The sequence below is a fragment of the Anomaloglossus baeobatrachus genome, chromosome 7 (assembly GCF_048569485.1).
Source record: "Anomaloglossus baeobatrachus isolate aAnoBae1 chromosome 7, aAnoBae1.hap1, whole genome shotgun sequence".
Lineage (NCBI taxonomy): Eukaryota > Metazoa > Chordata > Amphibia > Anura > Aromobatidae > Anomaloglossus > Anomaloglossus baeobatrachus.
In genome coordinates this window covers 54269081-54292360 of record NC_134359.1, presented here as the reverse complement: position 1 = coordinate 54292360, position 23280 = coordinate 54269081, and the positions used below count along the sequence as shown (strand labels likewise).

The window sequence follows — 23280 nt, the reverse complement described above, 5'->3', positions numbered from 1 at the left end:
ACTTTCTTCCTAAGGTGCTCTCTCCCTTCCACCTTAACCAGGACATTACCCTACCTTCCTTCTGTCCGGCCCCTGTTCATCGCTTTGAAAAAGCTCTACATACTCTAGATCTGGTGCGTGCTCTCCGGATCTATGTGTCTCGCACCGCTGCGCTTAGGCGGTGCACCTCTCTTTTTGTGCTAACCACAGGTCGGCACAAGGGCCTCCCTGCTTCTAAGCCGACCTTAGCCCGTTGGATTAGGTCGACCATTTCGGACGCCTATCATAGTACGCAGGCGCCTCCCCCGCCGGGGATCAAAGCACACTCGACCAGAGCTGTCGGTGCCTCTTGGGCTTTTAGGCACCAGGCTACGGCTCAACAAGTCTGTCAGACTGCCACTTGGGCTAGCCTGCATACCTTCTCGAAGCACTACCAAGTGCATGCTCATGCTTCGGCAGATGCGAGCTTGGGCAGACGCATCCTTCAGGCGGCGGTCGCCCATTTGTGAAGTTAGGTTCTGCCTACTTCTTAGTTTTTTCTGTTTATTTCCCACCCAGGCTTCTTTGGAACGTCCCAAGGTCTGGGTCTCCCAAAGGAACGATAAAGAAAAAGAGAATTTTGTTACTTACCGTAAATTCTTTTTCTTATAGTTCCGTCTTGGGAGACCCAGCACCCTCCCTGTTGCCTGTTGGCAATTTCCTTGTTCCGCGTGTTTTCACCGGCTGTTGTCGTGGACAGAGTCTCCGGTTGTTCCGGCTCTTGCTCTGTTCTACTTGTTGGTGGCTATTCTCCTTCAGCTTTTGCACTAAACTGGCTGTGACTGGCTCACCAGGGGGTGTATAAGCTCAGAGGGAGGAGCTACACTTTTAGGTGTAGTACTTTGTGTGTCCTCCGGAGGCAGAAGCTAAACACCCAAGGTCTAGGTCTCCCAAGACGGAACTATAAGAAAAAGAATTTACGGTAAGTAAACAAAATTCTCTTTTTTACATATATTGCAGCAATAAAGAGACAGCCACAAAACTGATACATATCAGTGCCCTCTATGGGTACATGCCCCATGTGCGTGTGTTGCCTGCAGCGAAAACTGTGGTGTGGCTCTCCAAGCCGCAGCATGTCAATTCTTTTCTGCAGAGTCGCATGCATCCTCCGTAGGGAGAACACAAGGGAGAAACTGCAGCACCCCGTTCCCTGATGGTAGGTACAAGCAGCTGTGGTCTCCTGCATTCTTTTGCGGAGGAGACTTGTGGCCCCACAGGTCAGGATCCGCTGCATCCAGGACACAGCGGGTCCTGATCGTGGACACTTATCATATATTTGGTCCATGAAGACAATTGAGCTCACACGTACAGCATTCAGACCCATGTTTTTCAATTTGGTCGTTCAAATGACAGAGCGTGAAACAAACCGCAAATGCTAAACACTTCTGTATATTTCAACTTCCCAGGATTTCCTGTAACAAGTTCATAAATGGCTGAATTTTACAAGAAATCTGCAATAAAAATTTGCAATAGTTCAGCAACATAATACGCAGGCTGCAGAAATAAAACTTGTTACATGCCCCATAGATATTTGTTTTCTGTGAGGCTAAGTTCACACTTGTGTTGTTTTGCATCAGTCACAATCCGTTGTGTGACTGATGCGACAGATGCGTTGCAGATAGTGGCACAACTGATGTGACTAATGCTGCAAAACAACGGATCTCTTTTTTTTTCCCTGTTTAACCGACAGCCGGTTTTTGTGAACGATCAGCTGATCACCCGGCAGCCGGCTTTTGTGAACGATCAGCTGATCACCCGGTGGCTGGCTTTTGTGAATGATCAGCTGATCACCCGGCGGCCGGCTTTTGTGAACGATCAGCTGATCACCCGGCGGCCGGTTTTTGTGAATGATCAGCTGATCGTTCACAAAAGCCGACCGATCAACTGATCGCTCACAAAAGCCAGCCGCTGGGCGATCAGCTGATCATTCACAAAAGCCGGCTGCTGGGTGATCAGCTGATCGTTCCTGCCGTGGAACTGAATTTACAGTCCATGTTTTTTTTACAGTGCACATGCTCACAGTAAAAAAACGATCCGCTGCACCCAAAAAACATTACAGTATGCGTTCCTACCGCCTGATGGTCAGTCAGTAAACGACTGATCCGTCACAAGGCGGATTCAGCGCAGGGCCATCAGTCACAATCCGTCGCTAATAGAAGTATATGGGGAGAAAACAGATTCCTGCAAAATATTTAGCAGGATACCGTAATTCCTCAAGGCGTTGGCTTGTGATTAATGCAACGGAAGTGTGAACTTAGCCTTACATGTAGACATGGTTTTGAAAACTCCACCATGGTAAATCAATTACCGTGATTTTAGGGATCCTGTCCATTTCATATATAAAAAATGAACTATATTGAGTCACAAATTCGGCTTTGACTCCTGACAACCCAGAACTATTTATTTGTAGGGTATTATTACCCATCTACTTGGCGACACCGGACTGAGATAAGGCCTTTCTAGACGGACAAATAATTCAGGAACAAGAATTTCTAAAAAGCTTTTATCTGACTATTAGGGTATGTGCACTGTGTCCTGGACGCGGCTGGTCCTGACCTGCGGGGTCACGAGTATCCTCCACAGGAGAACAAATGGAGACCACAGCTACTCATGCCCACAATCCGGGCTCGGGTAGTTGCGGTCTCTCGCTGTGTTCTGCCTGCGGAGAACACTTGCAACTCTGCAGCAAAGAATTGACATGCTTGTGGCTCGGGAAGCCGCACCCCAGGTCAGTTTTTGCTGCGGGAAAAACAAGCACAATGGGCAGGAGATTTCTAGACATCCCATCCATTGTGCTTGTCCTGTACAATGCAGCGTTTTGGACAGAGCAAAAACATGCTACATCCAACATGCTGTGAACCCTGATCGTGGGCGCGCAGCCTTAGGTTTCGCTCACATCCAATAAAGTTGGACTAGTGAAATCCGTTTTGTATTCCATATATCATTAGTTTGCAATTTTTTTCTCACCTAGCATCCATATGACATCCATTTTTTTCTCAGCAACATTTATTCCACAATCATTTACTGGACCCTTTACAGTGTTCTATGCTTCAGAATGTATCCGTAAAAAGCAGACGGCATATGGATTGTCCATGTGACGTCCAATTTTTTTTATTGCTACATAAACGTGTATTGGCGAGTCTCATCCACTATACACGACCATACCCGACTTGCTGCGATTTTTTTCTCTCAACGGGCTGAAATCAGATGAGAAAAAAAATTGCAGAAGAACACTGACTCATTGAATAACATTGGAGGAAGTGCAATGTGATTTTTTTTTTTTTTATTTTAATCCCATTGCACTTGGCGTATTTATACCCCGATGTGAGTGAACCCTTAAGGGTGCTTTACACGCAGCGACATCGCTAACGATATATCGTCGGGGTCACGGTGTTTGTGACGCACATCCGGCATCATTAGCGACATTGCAGCATGTAACACCTCTGAGCGACCTAAAACGATTGCAAAAGAGGTAAAAATTGTTGGTATTGGAGAGGTCGCTCAAACACCAAAAATCGTTGACAGTTGAGTAGTGAGGTTGTTTGTCGTTCCTGTGGCAGCACACAGCGCTATGTGTGACACCGCAGGAACGAGGAACATCACCTTACCTGCGTCCCGCCAGCAATGAGGAAGGAAAGAGATGGGCGGGATGTTCGGCCTGCTCATCTCCGCCCCTCCTCTGCTATTGGGCGGCCACTTAGTGACGCCGCACGAACCGCCCCCTTAGAAAGGAGGCGGTTCGCCGGTCACAGCGACGTCACTAGGCAGGTAAGTATGTGTGACGGGTGTAAGCGATATTGTGCGCCACGGGCAGCGATCTGCCCGTGCCGCACAGCTGACGGGGGCGGGTACGCTCGCCAGCGATATCGCAGCGTGTAAAGTACCCTTTAGTCTGTCTAAGCAAAATCCACGAAGACCCAATGAACAAGTAAAATGCTCATTTGTTGGGTGTATAGATTTTTTTTTAGCTTACTTTAAAGGGAATCTGTCACATGGAAAAATGCAGATATCGGGTTAATCTGCAGGTTACTAGAGTTCTGAACCCACCCAGTACCTGCATATTAAACTGCTGTGAGGAAATTCACATTAATCCTCCAGGCAGCATTCTGGTTTCAGCTTCGGGGACGGGGCTGGTGCAGGTTCAGTCACCGCTCTGTGTATGGAGAGCTTCACCTGAATCTGCGCCACCGCACTGACTGACAGCCACTCTACCTTAGAACTAGCTGTCAGTCAATGCAGGGGATGCGGTTACAGCCGCCATTCTCCATACACAGAGCGGTAACTGAACTCCAGCGCCACCTTTATGACTGAAATCAGAACGCTGCCAGGAGGATTAAAGATCATTTCCTCCCGACAGCGGGTTTCAATGTGCAGGCACCAGGCAGATTCAGAATGCTATTAACCTGCAGATTAACTCTGTATCTGCATTTTTCCACGTGACAGATTAACCCCTTAAAATCACCGTTCTTCTCAGCACATCGTCCTTTATAAACAAGAAAAGTGCTGCCGAAAGCATGATTTTATAAGCGCAGAGAACAATTATCTTAACGATCAGTCTGTGCATAGAAAAGCAGTCGACTGGGCTAAAGAAGCAATTACGAAACCTCCAATTATCTTGCATCTGTCAGGGCCAGGCGGTCGGGCAGACCCAGGAGGTGGATCCACTGGGCCGAACTCTAAGATGGTGGTACGGAGTCCGGTAGCTGAAGCACTATGGGCAGTAGAACAGTCCGTGCCAGTGAGTGTAACGAAGAAGTCCCTGGGACCACGGAGTCACAGATGGTAGTCCGGGTGACGTAGCTCAGGTTCGGAAGCCGAGGTGATGTCAGGCGGGGTCCGGAACCTTTGGAGCGAGATGACGGGTCACCGCAGGGATCCGAGATGGTACGGAATGTCAGATGGCAGACGGACAGCGTGCGGGGTTCGGGATTCAGCAGGACCGGATGGCGAGGCAGGATCAGCTCTAGAAGAGAGATACGTGAGTATGGCACGAAGACACAAGGAGACCTGACTCCTAGCTTGGAAAACACGAAGATCAGGCCCCGCCCTCTTGGACAATACACCCCTTTATACCCTGTACCTGTTTAGCCTCATTTCCTGTTAATGGACGCTGGCCCTTTAAGAAAGGGTCAGTGACCGCGCGCGCCCTAATGCGCATGCGCGCAGCCCGGGTGCCAGAAGCCAGGGAAGGAGGCTGAGAAGAGGACGCAGGGGAGCCGGCCAGGGCCTGGGAAGCCGTCGGGCGCCGCGATCGGAGACCAGGGGGCCTGGGAAGGACGGGCACCGGAGCCAAGGACCCGGGGAGCGTGGCAGGTGAGCCGGGGAGCGGGGCTGAGGACCCGGGGAGCGGAGCAGAGAACCCGGGGAGGGGAGCCAAGGACCCGGGGAGCGTGACAGTACCCCCCCCCCCCACGCCCCCCTCCCCGCAACCGGGACATGAAGGCACGGATCAGAGGAGTGCCCACGTTCTCCCTGGGCTCCCAGGACCTATCCTCAGGACCATACCCCTCCCAGTCCACCAGGAAGAACTGTCGGCCTCGAACAGTCTTCATGGCCACGATATCCCTTACCGCATAGATGTCGTCATTGGCAATAGGCGGAGGAGCCGGACTGGCAGCAGCGGAGAAGGGACCAAGGACAACCGGCTTGAGCAGGGAGACGTGGAATGAGTTGGGTATCCTCATCGTGGCCGGGAGCTGTAGCTTGTAGGAGACCTCATTGATCTTGCAGAGGACCTTAAACGGCCCGATGTAGCGAGGGCCCAGCTTGTAGGAAGGTATCTTCAATCGGATGTATTGGGAAGCAAGCCAGACCAGGTCACCAGGAGAGAAACACGGAGGGTCCAGACGCCTCTTGTCAGCGTGTTTCTTCATCCGCTGGGAAGCGCGTCCAAGGGACGCCTTGACAGAGTCCCAAATGGTAGCGAAGTCACGGGCTACAGTATCAGCCGCAGGGACATCCGAAGAAGGGGATATAGGCAATGGAACGGAGGGCTGAAGTCCGTAAACGACATGGAAGGGAGATTTGGAGGACGACTCACTGATGTGGTGGTTATGTGAGAATTCAGCCCAAGGCAGAAGCGTGGACCAGTCGTCGTGATGGGCGTTGACATAGTGACGTAAGAAGGATGTCAAGATTTGATTGACCCTCTCCACTTGGCCATTAGACTGAGGATGGTATGCGGAAGAAAAGTCCAGAGTTACTCCCAGATGTTTGCAGAGCGCCCTCCAGAAGCGGGAGGTGAACTGAGTTCCTCTGTCGGACACGATGTGGGATGGAAAGCCATGCAAGCGGAAGATGTGATGGATATAGGCTTCCGCGAGTTCCTGAGCAGAGGGCAGTCCAGCCATGGGGATGAAGTGAGCCATTTTGGAGAACCGGTCCACCACGACCCATATGACTGTGTGTCCAGAGGATAATGGCAAGTCCGTAATAAAATCCATCGCTATGTGTTGCCACGGAACTGAGGGTATAGGCAGAGGCAGAAGACGGCCATAGGGCAGGTGTTTGGGCGTCTTGTTTCTGGCACAAGAGGAGCAGGCAGAGACAAAAGCAGCGACGTCCGTGCGAAGGGATGGCCACCAGTAATGGCGTACAATCGCACCCCATGTTCTCTTCTGGCCTGCATGACCGGCTGTTTTTGAGGCATGACCCCAGTGTAACACTTTTTGCCTGTCAGTCTCAGAGACATAGGTCTTTCCGGGCGGTATCTGGTCCAGGGTGACAGGGGCCACCGAAATGATCTTGCTAGGAGAGATGATGGGTTGGGTAGTCTCTTCCTCCTGCTCCATGGGCATGAAAGACCTAGACAAAGCATCAGCGCGTACGTTCTTGTCCGCGGGCCGGAAATGGAGCTGGAAGTCGAACCTGGCAAAGAATAGGGACCACCTGGCTTGCCGTGGGTTCAGTCGCTGAGCGGACCGCAGGTATTCCAGGTTCTTGTGGTCCGTGTAGATAATCACGGGGTACACTGCTCCTTCCAGGAGGTAGCGCCACTCCTCCAGAGCCAGTTTGACCGCCAATAGTTCTCGGTCACCGATGGTGTAATTACGTTCAGGCGCTGAGAAGCTCTTGGAGAAGAAACCGCACGTCACCATCTTGCCGGAGGAGGACTTCTGCATGAGCACTGCTCCGGCTCCCGAGGAGGAGGCATCCACCTCCAAGGTGAACTGGCGGTTTAACTCCGGACGGTGGAGTACAGGAGCGGAGGCAAATGCTCGCTTCAGTGAGCAAAACGCGGCGTCGGCCGCAGGTGACCAGTCCTTTGGATTAGCCTCCTTTTTGGTCAAAGCGGAGAGAGGAGCAGTCAGGGCAGAGAAGTGAGGGATAAACTGGCGGTAGTAGTTGGCGAATCCCAGGAACCGTTGGATTGCCTTCAGTCCAGAAGGGGGAGGCCAGTTGAGTATGGAGGAGACCTTCTTTGGATCCATCTGCAGTCCAGTGCCCGAGATGATGTATCCCAGGAAAGGGAGAGAAGACTGCTCAAAGACACACTTCTCATATTTGGCGTAGAGACGATTCTCTCTCAGTCTTTGTAAAACCAGCTGTACGTTCTCTCTGTGGGTCTGGAGGTCCGGAGAGAAGATAAGGATGTCATCCAGATAAACTACTACACAGATGTAGAGGAGGTCCCGGAATATGTCGTTCACCAATTCTTGGAAGACTGCTGGTGCGTTACACAGGCCGAAGGGCATCACGCAGTATTCATAATGCCCATCGCGAGTATTAAACGCGGTCTTCCATTCGTCCCCAGAGCGGATACGAACTAGGTTGTAGGCACCCCGAAGATCCAGCTTGGTGAACACACGGGCTCCTCTGAGCCGGTCGAACAATTCGGGGATGAGCGGCAGAGGGTACTTGTTTTTTACGGTGATCTGATTCAGACCCCGGTAGTCGATGCATGGGCGTAGGTCACCCTCTTTCTTCTTAACGAAGAAGAAGCCTGCTCCCGCAGGAGAGGAGGATCTCCGGATGAATCCCTTTGCCAGGCTTTCTGTGATGTAGGTGGACATGGCCCTGGTTTCGGCTGGAGACAACGGATATATCCGTCCTCGAGGCGGTGTTGTTCCTGGGAGCAGGTCGATGGCACAATCGTAGGGACGGTGTGGCGGAAGTACCTCAGACTCCTTCTTGTCAAAAACGTCTGCGAAGGACCAATAGGCCGAAGGCAGTTCCGGCAGGTTCTCTGGAACCGGAGGTCGTCGGATGGGTTGTATGGACTTCAGACACTTCTCGTGACAAGCAGGACCCCATCGGGTGATTTCGCCAGTACCCCAGCTGACTGATGGTTCGTGTGTCCGCAACCAGGGAAGTCCCAGCAGGATTTGATGGGACATGTGTGGAAGGACGTAGAGAGCGATGTTCTCGGTGTGCAGGGCACCGATACGCAGTTCGACCGGACTGGTGACCCAGGAGACGGTATCAGAGAGGGGTCTCCCATCCACAGAGGCAATCACTAGGGGCTTCTCGAGTGGAGTAACAGGCAGCTGGTACTTGTCCACCGTGGCCTGCTGAATGAAATTGCCTGCTGCTCCAGAGTCGAGGTATGCCTCAGCCGTGAAGCGCGTCTCTCCCGTTGACACTTGCACAGTCCACATAACCGGGTCTGAGAGAGTCCCAGCACCTAGGGTGGCCTCTCCTACCAACCCTAGGCTTTGGAGTTTCCCGGCCTTTCCGGACAGGAGCGTAGGAGGTGTGTGTCCTCTCCGCAGTAAAAGCAGAGACCCTTGGCGAGCCGCTCTGCTCGACGTTGTTCAGACTGTCGTACTCGGTCGATCTGCATGGGCTCGTGGACGGGAATCCCAGCTGTTGATGACTGAGAGACGGAGGGCTTCTGTGGAGGAGAGGAATGCCGTACCGGACGTCTCTCACGAGACAGCTCTTTGGAGCGCTCCTGAAAACGAATGTCCACTCGAGTTGCTAGGGCAATCAGGGCATCTAGGGTGGAGGGCACGTCACGACCCGCCAACTCATCTTTGATGCGACTCGAGAGTCCTTCCCAGAAGGCGGCTGTTAGGGCCTCATTATTCCACCCGAGTTCTGAAGCCAAAGTGCGGAAACGGATGGCGTATTGGCCCACCGTCAGTGTTCCTTGACGTAAGCGGAGGAGGGATGAAGCAGACGCAGAGGCGCGTCCCGGCTCGTCAAAGGTGCTGCGAAAGGCCTGCAGGAACTCTTGAAGATCCTTGGTCATAGGGTCCTCCTTTTCCCACAACGGGTTCATCCACGCCAGTGCCTCGCCCTCCAGGTGAGACATGATGAAGGCGACCTTGGCTTGGTCGGAGGCAAACAGATGTGGCAGCTGCGTGAAATGGAGGGAGCATTGGTTTATAAACCCCCTGCAGGACTTGGGATCTCCGGCGTACCGGGGTGGTGAGGCCAAACGCAGTCTGGAAGCATCCGAAGAAGCAGCCACGGGAGCGGGGGACGTGGCTTGACTAGTGGCGGCTTGGGATGTCGAAGACGTGACTGCCGCTTGTAGCGTGGTCAGGCGGGTGTCCACGGAAGTCATAAAGTTCAGCATGCGGGTCTGGACTTCACGCTGGCGTTGGAGTTCCTCTTGCAAGGCTGCTAGTGCTGCAGCGGGATCCATGGCCTGATCTTACTGTCAGGGCCAGGCGGTCGGGCAGACCCAGGAGGTGGATCCACTGGGCCGAACTCTAAGATGGTGGTACGGAGTCCGGTAGCTGAAGCACTATGGGCAGTAGAACAGTCCGTGCCAGTGAGTGTAACGAAGAAGTCCCTGGGACCACGGAGTCACAGATGGTAGTCCGGGTGACGTAGCTCAGGTTCGGAAGCCGAGGTGATGTCAGGCGGGGTCCGGAACCTTTGGAGCGAGATGACGGGTCACCGCAGGGATCCGAGATGGTACGGAATGTCAGATGGCAGACGGACAGCGTGCGGGGTTCGGGATTCAGCAGGACCGGATGGCGAGGCAGGATCAGCTCTAGAAGAGAGATACGTGAGTATGGCACGAAGACACAAGGAGACCTGACTCCTAGCTTGGAAAACACGAAGATCAGGCCCCGCCCTCTTGGACAATACACCCCTTATACCCTGTACCTGTTTAGCCTCATTTCCTGTTAATGGACGCTGGCCCTTTAAGAAAGGGTCAGTGACCGCGCGCGCGCCCTAATGCGCATGCGCGCAGCCCGGGTGCCAGAAGCCAGGGAAGGAGGCTGAGAAGAGGACGCAGGGGAGCCGGCCAGGGCCTGGGAAGCCGTCGGGCGCCGCGATCGGAGACCAGGGGGCCTGGGAAGGACGGGCACCGGAGCCAAGGACCCGGGGAGCGTGGCAGGTGAGCCGGGGAGCGGGGCTGAGGACCCGGGGAGCGGAGCAGAGGACCCGGGGAGGGGAGCCAAGGACCCGGGGAGCGTGACAGCATCTATCTGATTAGCGGTTGTACATCGGCCGTGGTCGACACAAGCAAACTCAGCAGTAGAAACCCTGCTCCGCTGCTCTGTTAGAGATCACCCGTACATGTGTCAGTCCCATACATGTGTCCAAGCATGTGTCTACAGATCCTCATTCAGATGCTTCTTGCAGGCCCCCGGGAGTGCACCGAAAGTGAATTCCGATGTGACAACTTTCACTGTATTCCCAGCCGCTGGCTCTGTGATCACGACAACGATTGTGAAGATAACTCCGATGAAAGAGATTGCGGTGAGTAAAAAAAAAAATTGCTACTTTGTGAATATTTATATACACTTCTCTAGGCTTCAGAGCTGAAATCTCTCATCATTCCTTGCTAGTTTTATGTCTAGAATAAGGCTTACATTATGGGAAAAGCAGCATTTACACCAGATACTATATAGTTGTCTAATATAGGAAAAATAGGTATAATAGGAGGCGAAAAGGGTATCTGACAACACAGCTGTTGAGTGTTGACTGTTTCTATTGACAGCTAGCAGAATTTTGAATGCAGCTCTGGACTATAATATAGGCTGTTATGTAATGTCGTTTAAAAGTAGCTGATATCTATATAATGTCACAGAGGTGTCACGGCCAGCTGACAATCCAGTGGCAGCGAGTGTTAGAAAATCCCAGAGATTGGCAGCATGTGTTGTTATCTGACAGTTCTCTGTTTTTGCTGCTGTGGATTCTATGACCCTGTCAGCTTTTCCTCTCAGTTGCCAGTCTCTGACTTCCTTTATTAACCTCACCCTGGGGTGGTTTGGCTGCAGTTTCTAGTTGTTCCCCAGATAAGTGTTGACTTTTGTTATCTACCTTGGCTCAGGTGGTAGCATTTGTGTTTCCCCTGTATTGTTTACTTTTGTCTCCCTGAGTGTTAGTGGTGTTCACAAGCGCTCAAACCCGCCATCCTTAATTAGGGCCCAGATCAGGGTTGCCTAGGGTCAGGTATCCAGCATGGTGACAGATGCAGAGCCTGTACAGGGTCAATGGGGGCAGTGAAGATAAGCTCCAAGTTGTTTCCAGGGGTCACCACTTCCACCTTTCCCTAGCATTAAGGCATTCCTTTCCCCTTCCCTCTGTATTGTACTATACAGCCAGTATAGCTTCTATCCTCGCCCATGACAAATAAATTCTGTAAAATAATGGTAAATGGGAATGAAAAGTGTTTTGTATAGCTACTGTAGCCATACAAGCTAATAATGGCATATATACTATGTTAGACTTCAGCCAGCTTCAGAGCAGCGATCACAATCTCTATTTAAAAAGCTTGTAAGCGCTGCACTCCTTGCCTAGGAAACTGGCCATTACTAAGAGACTGCAGAATTTGCCAGTAGGCTTGGTAATGACTCGAGCAATAATCAGTAAAATTAATAATCCCTCAGTTTATGAAAATAGAAATCATTTTTAGTAACAAGTATAATGATGAGAGTAACCCTTTAAGTAAAGCCATATTTCTGACATAGCACTTATTTTTTTGGTCTCTTATAGACATGAGAACCTGCCATCCTGGGTATTTCCAATGTAACAGCGGACATTGCATCTCTGAGAGGTTCAAGTGTGACGGAACAGCTGACTGTCTGGACTTTTCAGATGAAATAACTTGCCGTAAGTATACGAAGAAACAAGTGGCTAAAATGTCCTTCAATTAATGTCCCCTAAAAATGGGGTCAGATCTTATATCTTACTACCTATTCCAGCTCTGCCCTATAGGATGCCTGCCATTATTACACTGACAGGTATAATACACTACTATAGAGTAGTATTACAGCACATTAATAAGATGATCAAGCTCAAACAAGTGATAGTGCTATAGTGTTGCTAAAAGAATAAAAAACAAATGTTTAAAATGATAAAAAAATAATAATAATAATAATAATAATAATAATAATACATATTGCCTTCTTCGTAATAATTCAAGATAATGAATTATCACATTATTTAATTCACAGGTTAATTATGGTAAAATAAAAATAAATACATTTTAAAAAATAATGCCAGAAAAAAAAGATTTGACTCTCAATATAGGTGGGGATGTGAAAATGAAAACACTGCTGTCATACATAGTTACATACTGTAATTGCACACATTGAAAAAAAGTCCTTCAAGTTTAACCTTTTTTGATCCAATATCAATTATTTTAAAGAGTAAAACTTACATTAGTGTTAAAGAGGTTGTCTGCAATGAAAAAAACCCTATGAAGGTGATCATTTGCAAAAGAGCAAGATCCTCCAAACTTGCTGATGTAAAGCCCACTTTACACGTTGCAATTAGTTGTACAATCGCATTTGCGATGTGACACGCCCAGGTTGCATACGGGATCTATGAGATTTCACGTTGGTCATTCATTTGCTGTCACACGAGCGTTAGTAGTCTATGTTAAATTGATCAATGTTATGTGCGATCCTTTAGATCATGTGATCTGTGACGTATGCATTGGGCACCTTTTTTTTTTTTTTTATTTATTGACTTGCCAAGCGTGTGTAATGTGTAGGGATGCGTTTTTACTATGTCATCTGCCATTCAGCTCTGCTACATGGCCGCTGACAGCAGACACAGACAGCCATGTAGCAGAGCTGAATGGCAGATGACAGCAGACACAGACAGAGCCGCACTGTCAGAATGAACTCGGGTGAACTTCACCCGACTTCATTGTCATGCTGCGGCTCTGTCTGTGTCGCGTCCTGATTAGCGGTCACCAGTGAAGGACTCACCGGTGACCGCTAATCTCCTAAATTACTGAAGTTAGCAGCCCTCTCTCATACTTACCAATCCCCGGCGCTGCACGGCATTCACACTGCTCCGGCGGCTTTTACTGTTTTGAAAAAGCCGGCCGCCCATTAAACAATCTCATATTCCCTGCTTTCCCCGCCCACCGGCGCCTATGATTGGTTACAGTGAGACACGCCCCCACTCTGAGTGACAGGTGTCACACTGCACCCAATCACAGCAGCCGGTGGGCGGGTCTATACTGTGTAGTGAAATAAATAATTAAATAGTTAAAAAAAACGGCGTGCGGTTCCCCCCAATTTTAAAACCAGCCAGATAAAGCCATACGGCTGAAGGCTGGTATTCTCAGGATGGGGAGCTCCACGTTATGGGGAGCCCCCCACCCTAACAATATCAGCCAACAGCCGCCCAGAATTGCCGCATACATTATATGCGACAGTTCTGGGACTGTACCCGGCTCTTCCCGATTTGCCCTGGTGCGTTGGCAAATCGGGGTAATAAGGAGTTATTGGCAGCCCATAGCTGCCAATAAGTCCTAGATTAATCATGTCAGGCGTCTATGAGACACCCTCCATGATTAATCTGTAAATTACAGTAAATAAACACACACACCCGAAAAAATCCTTTATTAGAAATAAAAACACAAACATATACCCTGGTTCACCACTTTAATCAGCCCCAAAAAGCCCTCCTTGTCCGGCGTAATCCAGGATGCTCCAGCGTCGCTTCCAGCGCTGCTGCATGGAGGTCACCGGAGCTGCAGCAGACACAGCCGCTCCGGTCACCTCCACGCAGGTAATGAACACAGCCGCGCGATCAGCTGAGCTGTCACTGAGGTTACTCGCTGTCACTGGATCCAGCGGTGGCCGCGGGTAACCTCAGTGACCGCTCAGCTGATCGCGCTACTCACCGCCGCTCCTATCACCTCCACGCAGCAACTGAGGTGAGTAGCGCGATCAGCTGAGCTGTCACTGAGGTTACCCGCGGCCACCGCTGGATCCAGTGACAGCGGGTAACCTCACTGACAGCTCAGCTGATCGCGCGGCTGTGTTCATTACCTGCGTGGAGGTGACCGGAGCGGCTGTGTCTTCTGCAGCTCCGGTCACCTCCATGCAGCAGCGCTGGAAGCGACGCTGGAGCATCCTGGATTACGCCGGACAAGGAGGGCTTTTTGGGGCTGATTAAAGTGGTGAACCAGGGTATATGTTTGTGTTTTTATTTCTAATAAAGGATTTTTTCGGGTGTGTGTGTTTATTTACTGTAATTTACAGATTAATCATGGAGGGTGTCTCATAGACGCCTGACATGATTAATCTAGGACTTATTGGCAGCTATGGGCTGCCAATAACTCCTTATTACCCCGATTTGCCAACGCACCAGGGCAAATCGGGAAGAGCCGGGTACAGTCCCAGAACTGTCGCATATAATGTATGCGGCAATTCTGGGCGGCTGTTGGCTGATATTGTTAGGCTGGGGGGCTCCCCATAACGTGGAGCTCCCCATCCTGAGAATACCAGCCTTCAGCCGTATGGCTTTATCTGGCTGGTTTTAAAATTGGGGGTAACCGCACGCCGTTTTTTTTAATTATTTAATTATTTATTTCACTACACAGTATAGACCCGCCCACCGGCTGCTGTGATTGGGTGCAGTGTGACACCTGTCACTCAGAGTGGGGGCGTGTCTCACTGTAACCAATCATAGGCGCCGGTGGGCGGGGAAAGCAGGGAATACGAGATTGTTTAATGGGCGGCCGGCTTTTTCAAAACAGTAAAAGCCGCCGGAGCAGTGTGAACGCCGTGCAGCGCCGGGGATCGGGGATCGGTGAGTATATGAGAGAGGGGGATAGACTGACATGGACAGAGAGTGAGGGACAGAGATAGTGACCGACTGACAGAGATTAGTGACTGACAGACATTGTGAAGCGCTTCAGAACGCAGCTTTTCAGCTGCGCTCTGAAGCAGACCTTTTTTAAGCTGCGGTGCAGAGAGCACACCTGCGCACATAGCATCAGACACCAAAATCGTATGAGGGATGTCACACGTTACAATTGACTAGGTTCGTGCAACAAAACGCTCAATTCTAGAGAATGATACGATGTGTTTGCGATCAACGGTTTTGCGTTCAATCCTGATCGCAAGTAGATGTCACACGCAGATACCTCACAAACGATGCCGGATGTGCATCACTTACAACTTGACCCCAACGACAGATTGTGAGATATATTGAAGCGCGTGTAGCGGGCTTTAGAGGCAGTGGCCATTCGTCTTATTAGTATAGCTGAAGACGCCACGATATGGGCGTCTTCAGTGTGAATATATGAATTTGAGCTGGGCGTGCAACACTTATGATTTTCTTCGGGTTGGTGTTCATCACCCCGCAGTCAGTCCCCAATGTAGATGCAATAGACAAACACGTCACACCAGAGTACTCTTGGCAAATCTTCACAACACAAACAAATAGCATAAAACAGTAGAAGTGAGCACAACCACCTCCTACATTCCTCCCCACTTAAATATGGTCGTCCCTGACCACAAATCTACAGACATATGTTAAATGAGTTCATGTTAATCATGGCTGGATAACAGAGTGCAGAGTCCTGTCTCTTGAGTTTGAATGAGCATCAGATGCTTGAAACAAAGTTGTTACCTACAATTTTGGAAAGGTGCCAACAATTGTTTCCAACCCTTTTTTGGGTATTGTGTGATATTACACACAAAGGAAATAGACAAGTGTTTAACAAAACATATATAATTACTAAAATTTTCTGGGAAAAATTACTTCATTTTCTGGAGCAGTTTAAGGTTCCAAAAATCATGACTGTAGCGCATTGATTTTTGTGAGCTTGGTGTAATGCATATTTTCACCTGTGGTGGCACTCTAGGAAAATGAAACAATTATTGCTAGATTTGTCCACAGATTCCAGCTGATTTTTTAAGGTTTACTGAGTACCTTTCACACATTAAAGAGTGACCAGTTTATACTCTTATTTTATTCCTGTTGTTCCCTTCAGTAATAGGCCTTTTTGGTTTTTGTTTAGTTTTTTTTTAAATCCACCATACAGTTCCACAGATATGGGCCTTTTTATTTGGTGCTCATTTTTACAAAGGGGACATGCATTTTTAAGATGAGCATCTTTAGCCTGTTCTGCATAATTACCCTGTGAACCACACATCGTTGGTACAGACCATAAAAATGAGCTCTAACAAGGTTCATATTTCTCGAAACCTATGGGTGCGTACCCACGATCAGTGTTAGCAGCGTTTTGAACGCAAGAAGCTTGAGCTGCAATGTACGGTACAAGCACAGTGGATGGGATTTATAGAAATCCTGTGCCCACTGTGGTCTGCAGCAAACACCTACAGTGCGAATTTCCTGAGCCACAGCATGTCAATTCTTTGCTGCAGAGTCACAAGCGTCCTCCGTAGGGAGAAGGCAAGTGAGAGACCGCAGCGCACAGAACCCTAATTGTGCGTTCTCCTGCGGAGGAGACTCGCGGCCCCGCAACGTAAGAGTCCACCGCGTCCAGGATGCAGCGGGTCCTGATCATGGGCACGTACCCTATGGTAGGTTTTAATAGATAGGAAAAAAAAATCAATAATCACTGGAGTAGTGGGAATAAAATAGAGCAAAAACTGACCACTTTTGACCTGGTGATAGGTCGTTTTTGATATCTGCTCAATTGTTGGCTGCCAGTTAGCTTTCAAGGCACTTGACGCCTGCAGACGGCCCCTGTGTCTACTAATATTTGTTATGACAGATCAGTAATTAAGTAATTAAACAATAGACCACACTAAAGGGGGCTTTACATGCAACGATATCTCTAACGATATGTCGTCGGGGTCATGGAATTTGTGACGCACATATCCGGCGTCGTTAGCGACGTCTATGAGCGAGTGGTCACGATCAAAATTACTCACCTAATCGTTGATCGTTGACACGTCGTTAATTTCCCAAATATTGTTGCTGGTTCAGGACGTAGGTTGTTCGTCGTTCCTGAGGCAGCACACATCACTACATGTGACACCCTGGGAACGACTAACAACACCGTACCTGTGTCCTCCAGCAACGAGGTGGGCGTGTCGTTAATGCGGCTGGTCTCCGCTTCTATTGGCGGGACGCTGTTTGACGTCGCTGTGACGGCGAACAAACCTCCCCCTTAAAAAAGAGGTTGTTCGCCTCCCACAGCAACATCGCTAGGAAGGTGTGACGGGTACTAGCGATATTGTATGGCACGGGCAGCGATCTGCCCATGACGCACAAATGACGGAGGCGGGTGCTTTCACGAGCGACATCGCTAGCGATGTCGCTGCGTGTAAAGCAGCCTTAACACAGTCGCCTGTTCAAGCTCCCTAAGGGGACTAATAGAAAAATAAATAAATATTTAAATATCCATAGCTATATATATATATATATATATATATCTACTGTATGTATCTATAGAGAGATAGATTAATATACATATATATATATATATATATATATATATATATATATATATATATAAACAGCAAATCCAATATATATTTATTTTTATATATACTGTAAATATATTCAAAAAATAAAAAAAATCAGAAGGCAGCACTCCATTTTTCTTCAGGTTTGTCTTTCTATAATGGCCCATAACACAGGACGTATCGGTCAGAAATTGTTCTGTCTCCAACAGTGTATATATTGTGTGTGTGTATATATATATATATATATATATATGTATATATATATATACATACACATGCCACACAGGAAGGTGGCATATGAAAGACTGTTGTATTTGCTATATATATATATATATATATATATATATATATATATACATATATATATACATATATATATATATATATATATACATATATATATACACATATATATATATATATATATATATATATATGTATATGGATATATACATATACTGTATGTGTGTATATACATATATATATATATATGTATATATACATATATATATATATATATATATATATATATATATATATATATATATATATATATATATATAGCAAATACAACGGTTTCTCATACCTTCCTGTTTGACAAATAGAAAAAGAAGAAAAAAATGTTACATATTTGTCATTGCTGTGTGTGTGATTGTTGAAAGTTAGGGTACTTTCACACTTGCGTTGTTTTTTTTTTGGCGCAATCCGCTGTCTTGGGAAACAGCGGAATCCGTTAACGGATTCCATTGTTTCCCATAGACTTGCATTGATGACGGATTGTGCCAAAAGTACCTGCGTTGCTTCCGTTGGCCGATGCTCCATTGCTTCCGCCAAGCGGAAGCAACGCAGAATGTAACGTTAAATGCTTGTGTCAAAATGACGCCAACCAACGGATTCCGTTGGTTCCGTTAAAATTTATAATGGTTCCCTATGGTAGCGGATTCCGTTGCTAAGTGCTTAACAAAGGAATCCGCTGCTGGATTCCGCTAATTTATTCTGAGCATGCCCAGAATGAAAAAAAATAAAAAAAGAAATAAAACAGAGCCGACGGATTCCGTTAGACGGACGCCTAACGGACACCAAACGGATGCAACGGTCCGTTATTTCACAGGAATCAGCTAACGGATTCCTGTGAAATAACGGACCCGTTGCATCCGTTGACACCACAAAAATAACGGATGCGTCAAAACGACGCAGCAACGGACCCAGCGGATTCAACCCAACGCAAGTGTGAAAGTACCCTAATAAATAAAGAAAAGCAAACAATAAAACCCTCATACAGCATAAAAAGGTAAAAGACATGGCTTTTTGAAGGCGAGAAGAGAAAAATAAATGAAAAAAAAATGTCCATGGTAATCGTAGTACAGATCTGAGTGAATGTTGTATATTTAGTGCCAACAATTGGATCAGGTCCTGGTATGATAATGCAGAAAAACCTTCCAAAAACCTTCAGTGCTACAGATTCTTACAAAGCAGAATTTTCTTTCTTTTTTTTTTTTACATTAGATGCTTTTTTGGGAAGTTTCAATGTATCTGTAAAACATTATAAAGTGAGGAAATGGCTGGTTTGTGTTTGCTCCATTTGTGATCTACTTATAGAAAGTCTCCGGCTTTTGCTGGTAGAGATATCCGTCCTTACAGCTTTAATTAACAGGGTAATAAAATACAAAGTGTAATGCATTTTTACCAGTTGGCATGCAGTTAAAAAATTGGGACTGTGCATAATTAGAAATTAATTAAAGTGTGAAATGTTTCAACTCAATTAAGTTAGTAAGAAATGTTCTACCGTCAGCGAGGCGGCGGCACAACGTGCGCAGTCACTCCATAAGTGACATGAATGAATCCATGAAAAGGAAATGGTTAGGTGACGGCTGCAGTGTCTCATTATTTCGGCTTCAGATCACATTACGGTAACTCATTTTAATAAAGTCACATTTTTGAAGCAACATTTGATCCAAGTATGGAAAAATGGGAAAAGGCAAAGAAATATTATAATTCCTACATTGCAAACGTACCTAAGGCTGGATGTTGCTTTAACGTCTGAAGCAAATTATGGAAAAATCTACATTGTCCTTTTTTCAGGATTTTTGTGGTGTTTTTGTTATTGTTTGTTTTTTTTAATTAAATAATATTTTTTTTATTAAATAAAAGCATTGTACCCTGGATTGGATTTTTTGGGGCACTTTTTCTCAATACGTTTTACAATAGGAGTTAGAAAAACAGTCGCAACTTCCCCCCCCAAAACAAATTTTAAAAGTTATGTACCTGAAAAATTCTTGAAATTTAAATTCTCAATTTTTTTAAAATGTTGCATATGTGAGAGAACAGAATTCATTTTGTTCTTATAGTGTCCATCTTGTCTTATAACTAATGAAGCTATAGGGTTCAGCTAAGGGGCACTTTGCACGCTGCGACATCGCAAGCCGATGCTGCGATGTCGAGCGCGATAGTCCCCGCCCCCGTCGCAGCAGCGATATCCTTGTGATAGCTGCCATAGCAAACATTATCGCTACGGCAGCTTCACATGGACTCACCTGTCCTGCGACCGTCGCTCTGGTCGGCGACCCACCTCCTTATTAAGGGGGCGGGTCGTGCGGCGTCACTGCAACGTCACACGGCAGGCGGCCAATAGGAGCGGAGGTAAACATCCCGCCCACCTCCTTCCTTCCGCATATCCTGCGGAAGCCGCAGTGACGCCGGTAGGAGATGTTCCTCACTCCTGCGGCTTCACACACAGCGATGTGTGCTGCCGCAGGAGCGAGGAACAACATCGGACCGTCGCGTCAGCGTAATCATGGATTACGCCGACGCTGCACCGATGATACGATTACGACGCTTTTGCGCTCGTTAATCGTATCATCGAGCCTTTACACACTACGATGTCGCATGCGATGCCGGAAGTACATCATTTTCAATTTGACCCCACCGACATCGCACCTGCGATGTCGTAGTGTGCAAAGCCCGCCTAACACTGATGGGTGGGGAAATTTCCCATTTCCGTTTACGCCCCTCCTGATCTTATTGGTTCATCGTTCAGAGGGACCTTATCTTTTGTCTGTGACCTTATATAAACTGGTCACATGTACTAATAAAGGAGAATTCTTTGAGTACACCATATTAAGTGTGTGCTGTATTGGTTTCCAGAGCGCTCGTAAAACAAATCTTCAAGAGGCATAGAATGAGTGTATTTTGCTACATATATGAAGGATGCCTTAGGGCTCATGCGCACATTGCATAATTGCATGCATGCGTCCTGCATCCCCTGCACAATCTATGTAGATTGTGCATGATACGTGTGCACGGTGCTTTTATGAACGCAGTGATTTGGGTGCTAAAATTTTGACCCAAATCTGTGCGTTCATAAAATAAGCATGTCAATTATTTGTGCGTTCTGGATGCAGCTCCCACTCTGTCTATGGTGGGGGACAGCATCCCAAGCGCATGAAATCGGCATTTTTATACAAAAAAACTGCATCCATCATGCAGTGTTTCTGCAGTGATTTAAAGCGCACATGTGCTGTCAAATCGCTGCAGAATATTCAGCAGTTACGTGCGCATGAGCCCTAAGGCGGGAATGAGACTGGCAGTACCATTATTAGAATGAGACACATTAGTAGATAAAATAAATAGTATGAGGGTTCGCTCGCCCGACCTCTGTTGCAGCCAAAATTGCTCTATAGCGAAAGCCTAAAAAAGAAACAAGATGGAATCTGCATGAAAAAAGTGTGGCTAACGTCTGTTTCACGTGGAATTCGGAAACAGAGTCGTGACAGATTCAGAAAACGCTCCAAATAATAAACGTGCATTTTTATGGAAAGTGACTATCTGTGCGCATGTTCAGTCTTTGGAACGTTTTTTTTTAACATGAGGAATTGAAAGTCACCAATCACTTAAAAGTAGTGACACGTTCTTTCTTCTGACGTTCCGCTTGAAAGATCCTCTGTACTAGTAGACAATAGGAAAGCTCAAAAAGATGACTGGATGGATTTTGGAATGTTTTGACATCCGTTTTGCTTAAAAAAAAACAAAAAAGCATCAGTTTCTTCAATATTCAATGCCAGGAAAAAAACAACCTGAAAGCAAAAAACATATGAGAAAACCTTCCAAAATACAAAGATGGATAAGAATGACCAATAAGCGCTCTGAAAATGACTGAACAATCATCGCAAAAGACGCTTCAGGGCTCATTAAGAGAATGCCAAGAGTGTACAAAGCAGTAATCAAAGCAAAAGGTGCTTTGAAGAACCTAGAATATAAGACATATTTTCAGTTGTTTCACACTTTTTTGTTAAATATTTCATTCCACATGTGATAATTCATAGTTTTGATGCCTTCAATGTGAATCTACAATTTTCAGTGATGAAAATAAAGAAAACTCTTTGAATGAGAAGGTGTGTCCAAACATTTGGTCTGTACTGTATGAGGGTTTGTTTTTTTGCGGGACAAGTTGTACTTTTGAATGACTTCATTTTACCACACAGTTTACTGAAAAATGGGGAAAAAATTTCAAATGTGGAGAAATTGTGAAAAAAACCTTTGATGTGTTTTTTGGGAATTTTTTTTCACGGCGTACATAATGTGGTAAAATTGACCTTGCAATAAGATTCTGGTCATCAGTATAATTATGGCAATACCAAACGTCCAGTTTTTCCATTATTTTAGTGGTTAAAACCCCCCAGAAGTTTGCAAAAGTACATTTTGGGGGATGTGTCACCATTTTTTAAGACCTGTAAGGTTTTTATTTTTCAGTCGATGGTGCTGCGTGAGGACTTATTTTTTGCAAGGCGAGACAACATTTTTAATGATAACATGTTGAAATAGATATGATGTTTTGATCGCTTGTTACATTTTTTGGGTACGGTTCCACTTGCGTATAGTTTCCAATGCAAGAGCATAGGAGGCGATATGCTAATGACCCTCTGCTGCGAGTATCAGCCAAGGGTCATGCCATTGTGATCCGATCCTGCGATCATATCACAGCTGCGGAGAAGAAGGAGAGAGCACTTTCTTCCCATCTTCTCCCCGGCCTCTCTCTGCATACATCGCACTGCACTCATATGATGTTTCACACGCTCCCATAGACTTGTATGGGGGTGTATGAGCCGAGACTTGCTGCCAAATGATTCATTCTGCATGCCGCCATGGCATGAGAAATCAATCGCAGATAGATACTGCCCCATAGTTTTGCACTGGTGCGAATACAATACAATGATTTATCGGATTGCACTCGTCAGTGCAAGACGCAAGTGGAATCGTACCCCTTCTGTCTCTTCCTTGTAGCAATGAATCCAACCGCTCTAATTATCAGTCCCTTAGATAACTGTATGGTTTACTCACTCTACGGCTTCCACAGATAGTGTTAACTCAGCCCAACAATGACTTGTAGGAAGACAAGGAGAAACGCTGTAGTTTTCTTCTAGAATCTTGTATTAAGTACAAAGTAAAGGCAGGTGAAAAGGAATAATCTGTACAGGGTTGCAGACATGTCTCTTCAGCAATGGTTTCTCTAGACTAAACTGAAGGAGAAGGGAGGAGCATTCTATACAGAAGCCAACTAAGGGAGGTACATAGGGACAAACTTCATACAGTCTAATCTACCTAGTAACAATAAAGGAATTTCCTGATAGGAGGAAAAATATGCAATGCAAGAATTACATACAACAGGTTG

At 47.0% G+C, this 23280-nt stretch overlaps 1 protein-coding gene across 2 annotated transcripts in view; it reads left to right on the top strand.

The window, feature by feature from the left end:
* The window catches only part of LRP2 (LDL receptor related protein 2), a 402994-nt gene that overhangs the window by 321109 nt on the left and 58605 nt on the right, over positions 1-23280 (top strand). For both annotated transcript variants that reach the window (XM_075317292.1, XM_075317291.1), the window contains exons 59-60: positions 10564-10680; positions 11920-12036. In XM_075317292.1, coding sequence (XP_075173407.1) covers positions 10564-10680; positions 11920-12036 — 234 coding nt within the window. The remainder of the gene's footprint in view (positions 1-10563; positions 10681-11919; positions 12037-23280) is intronic.